The sequence below is a fragment of the Panicum virgatum genome, chromosome 9K (genome assembly GCF_016808335.1).
Source record: "Panicum virgatum strain AP13 chromosome 9K, P.virgatum_v5, whole genome shotgun sequence".
NCBI classification, from domain to species: domain Eukaryota; kingdom Viridiplantae; phylum Streptophyta; class Magnoliopsida; order Poales; family Poaceae; genus Panicum; species Panicum virgatum.
This window is the reverse complement of record NC_053144.1, coordinates 69,002,367-69,006,560: the sequence shown is the minus strand read 5'-3', so window position 1 is coordinate 69,006,560 and position 4,194 is coordinate 69,002,367. Positions and strand designations below refer to the sequence as shown.

General features: G+C 48.1%; 1 protein-coding gene across 1 annotated transcript; it reads left to right on the top strand.

Moving 5' to 3' along the window:
- The first annotated feature begins 387 nt into the window (after nt 1–387).
- On the top strand, nt 388–3,594 carry LOC120647433 (probable adenylate kinase 1, chloroplastic). Its single transcript, XM_039924225.1, has 4 exons — nt 388–781; nt 1,600–1,740; nt 2,424–2,696; nt 3,150–3,594. The coding sequence occupies exons 1-4, from the start codon at nt 488–490 to the stop codon at nt 3,291–3,293; spliced, it is 852 nt and encodes a 283-aa protein (XP_039780159.1). The 5' UTR covers nt 388–487; the 3' UTR covers nt 3,294–3,594.
- The last annotated feature ends 600 nt before the right edge of the window (nt 3,595–4,194 follow it).

Genomic DNA, 4,194 nt, shown 5'->3' with positions numbered 1-4,194 from the left:
CGGGAAATGAACGCAAAGGTGACCGACCGACCTGGCTGCTACGTCTCAACAACGATAAACGAACCAACTGCCACGACCGTTGAAGGAGGCTACGATCTCAATGTTGCATGCACCGTCTTCCCTACTCGACACGACACCTTCCGATTTGAGCCATGCCGTGAAACGGGCCCGCGAGAGGAATATTCTCCGGGGTCGCAGCGCGAGATGCGAAGCAAATGGCCCACTGGCGCGTGGGCCCTGACGTTGCAGCGCGGACCTCTGGCTTTCGACCACCACACGCCGGCGCGCCATGGACCCGCCGCATCCCAGTGGGACCGATCGACCCACCGGCTCAGCGTAGACACGTTCCACGCCTCCCGCCGCGACCTCGCCCACCTTCTTCTCCAAGCCTCTCCCATCCCATCTCCTCCCCCCGTCGCATCTCAGTCGCTAGCCGAAACGGGCGAGGCCGAACCCTAAACCCCGCCCGCCGCCTCCGCTCTATCCCATGGCGGCCATGCAGAGGCTCCTCCGGGCAGCCGCCTCCGGTGGCGCGGCGACGGCGGCGGCGAGGAGGCGCATGGGGTCGCTGGCGGCGGAGCAGGCGCCTCCCGCAGCGGCGGCGCCGAAGGGGCTCCCGTTCGCGGCGGAGCGGAACGTGCAGTGGGTGTTCCTGGGCTGCCCCGGCGTGGGCAAGGGCACCTACGCGAGCCGCCTCTCGCGCCTCCTCGGCGTGCCCCACATCGCCACGGGGAACCTTGTTCGCGACGAGCTCGCATCCACCGGGCCCCTTGCTGCGCAGGTGACACCGAGCAGCCTCTCCGTCTCTCAGAGAGTCCACATCAGCCTGTTATGCGCTGCGCCGATCTAGATTTCGTTCTAGTAGAGTGGATCAGCTTCACAGGCTTGACTACTTGAGCTTATATCAGTGGAGATTTGGGGCTACTTTGGGCCCGTTAGTGCGGATCAGCACAATTGTCGCCAAGTGGCGTTAGATCTTTGCCTTTTGAACCGGGAAATGCTTTTTAAAAAGTATATAATAGATGGTTTCCAGATCGAGGGGTAGTGAAATCGGTGTTGGATCTGAACGGCACTGCTGGAATTCAACTTGCCTAGTTATTGTTCATTGAGTCTAACAAGATAAATGCAAAGTCATGAGCTCAATAGTGTTTCTGTGTCTGAACCTTATTTTGTGTTGGGACGTCAAACGCCTTACGAATAATAACACGTCTAGATAGATCTGTTGAGCGTTTGTAGTTGCTTGCCTGGTGGGTAATGCAATAGTATTTAGTGATTTGCGCCAATGTTACACATTATTGTTCGTTTTTGCATTCTGGTTGGAGGACAATAGCAATTCAGGAAAGAACCTTTCCTTAGTGCTTAAAGTTACGGTTCAGGCGTGCAGCTGCAAGTGTGTGTCTACTTTTTACCCTAAATTTGCTGTGTTCAATTCATGCTAGCTACTTGATTTTAAATACTCACCCTGGTGCTTATCCATTCACTACTTTGCCATATATTGGTCAATTCATATGTCACTGATTGCAAGCATGTATTGGCTGTTATATGGTTATCCCCTCTTTTCTTACTTTGGAAATGATTTGGTTGGCTTTTCTCTTGCAGCTTGCTGAAATTGTTAACCAGGGGAAATTGGTTTCTGATGAGATCATTATCAATCTATTGTCCAAAAGGCTTAAGAAAGGAGAAGACCGGGGAGAGTCTGGATTTATTCTTGATGGTTTTCCACGTACAGTAAAACAAGCGGTGAGAACCTTTTACTGGGCCATGAACAATTCCTTCTTATTGGTCCTTTTAGTAACAATTTAACTTAATTGTTCTGATTACTCTTGATTCTTTGAATGCCCAATGTTTTCCTGCTGCTTGGTTATGCAAAGACATACTCGGTGTCACTGTGATAGTCTGCATTCTTTTAGATGGAAAAGTTGGCTGCCACTGCATTCTTTTAGATGGAAAAGTTGGCTGCCACCCTCTATCTGTAGTAATATATCCAGAGGCATGTTCACAATTCGCATGACTCCTTTGTGCTATTTTTTTTTCCAAGTAAAATGCTTGTGACTGTATGTCTGCTGCTGTAAAGAGAAATGTTCTGTTACGTTTCTTGCAGGATTGTTAGTCATATTCCGTCTGTTCGTTTTTAGTAGCGTGTTGATCGTATAACTTTCACGCACTAAGCGCATATAACTTTGACTAATTGTTGATCAAATTTTTTTTTTTGAACTTCTACTTTTTAAAATCCTAATATGCCTACTGAAAATGAATGGAGTAGTACCTTCTGATACAAATTTAAACACATTTGCAGCCATTATTGCTATGGTGCAATTTGAACTCATTGATACTGGTGTAATGTGTCATTAGCAGGACTTATGCAAGATAAAATGTCATGCATTTGATTACTGTAGTCTGAACTATTCCCTCTCCCCTTTCAGGAAATTCTTGATGGAGTTACGGACATCGATATGGTTGTTAATCTAAAACTGAGGGAAGATGTCTTAGTAGAAAAGTGCCTTGGTAGGAGGATTTGCAGCCAGTGTGGAAAGAACTTCAATGTGGCCTGCATTGATGTTAAGGGTGAAAACGGATTACCAGCAATCTACATGGCACCATTATTACCCCCAAATAACTGCATGTCGAAGATGATCACCCGAGCTGATGATACTGAAGAAGTGGTCAGAAATCGGCTTCGGATCTATAATGACATGGTATGGTTCTGTTTTTCGATTCATAGTTTCATACTTGCTCATTCACAAAATATACACAACTTTATTATCATTAAACCGTGAATATTCAGTTCTGGTTTGGTAGGTATACTTTGCAATTTGAGGCCTTTAGATCTTTGTTGTTTTGTGTTTTGTGGTGTATCCATAGCTCGATCACAGTGCTTGTGTAAAAATTATTTTTTGCAACCTGAAACATTCTGCTGTATGAGATGTTCAAACCTGTATAATAGATATCTGTAGAGTCATTGGCTTGCATAAGAGAAGATCTTGTGTTTCCTTGTTTTAGCATGTTCCATTTGGTTCTGAAAGAGATATACTTTGCATTTTCTTGACTTTGTTTCATATAACAGCACTGCTCTCACAGGCGTGTTGGAACTTACTGAATTCAGGCCTTTTATTCTTAACATTTGTTTTTTTCTTCTTCTGAACTTTCAGAGTCAACCTGTGGAGGGTTTCTACAGGGAGCAGGGGAAGCTCTTGGAATTTGACTTGCCTGGAGGGATCCCTGAATCTTGGCCAAAGCTGCTCCATGTTCTGAATCTTGAAGACCAAGAGGAGTTGAAGTTGGCTGCTGCATAGTCCTAAAGGAGGAGCGGACCTCAACATTCTCAGAAAAATCGATACCACAATTTTTTTGAATAATGGAAAAGAGCAAACTTACTCCATATTTAGTGCCTATGCGGAAGTAATTCTTTTTTGTCAGAAGCGAGCTGTTGGTTTTCGCCGGCGTTTTGATGAGCTGGTATTATGTAGCGGCTGTATGCTGTTCCCGTTGGCGAGATAGTTTGGAGACACTGTACTGCTATTCATAACAAAGTTGTAATTGCTGAAGCACTCTTTGCTGTGTCGCGTGACTTATACAGAAACTTGCTTGGTTGCATGCTGCATGAACACACGATGCGACAGTCAAAAAAAAAAACGATGTGACATTGCCACATTAGCTGGCTAGCTGCACCGTTCAATAGACGAATACCGTCACAAGCGAAACAAGAGTAAAGTCTATTTTTGACCATCCAACTATCAACTGTGTCCGGATTTGGCAATGCAACTCTAAAACCGGACATCCGCAGCCATCTAACTCTCAAAACCGTTCATGTTTGGCCATCGAGCTGTTTTGCTGGGTGGTTTTGCTAAGTTGGACGCCACGTGGCGGTGGGACCCACCTGTCAGCCCCTCCTCTCCCTCCTCTCTCCTCTTTCTCTCTCCCTCTACCTCTCCTCTCTCCTATTCAACTCTGCTGACCCTGCGTCGGCCGCCGCCCTTCCCGCACACGCCTCTCCAGCTCACCCGGCCGGCAGCTCTGGCTCATGGCGACGCCGAGGACGGAGCCGCGTCAAGCTCCGCCTGCCGCCACTCGCTCGACGCCGAGCCGCGCACTCGACGCCGAGCCGCGCACTCGCCGCCGTCCCGCGGGCCCCCGCGCGCGCCGTGCTCCGCCTACTCCCTCCCGCGGCTGTGTTCCGCCTGCGCTCGCCGGCGC

What these genes read in the sequence shown, in the direction of transcription:
- LOC120647433 (XM_039924225.1), top strand. Translation starts at nt 488, where the DNA reads ATGGCGGCCATGCAGAGGCTCCTCCGGGCAGCCGCCTCCGGTGGCGCG. An exon ending in CCGGGCCCCTTGCTGCGCAG is followed by an intron (nt 782 to 1,599) that starts GTGACACCGAGC and finishes TTTCTCTTGCAG; the next exon opens with CTTGCTGAAATTGTTAACCA. An exon ending in CACGTACAGTAAAACAAGCG is followed by an intron (nt 1,741 to 2,423) that starts GTGAGAACCTTT and finishes CTCCCCTTTCAG; the next exon opens with GAAATTCTTGATGGAGTTAC.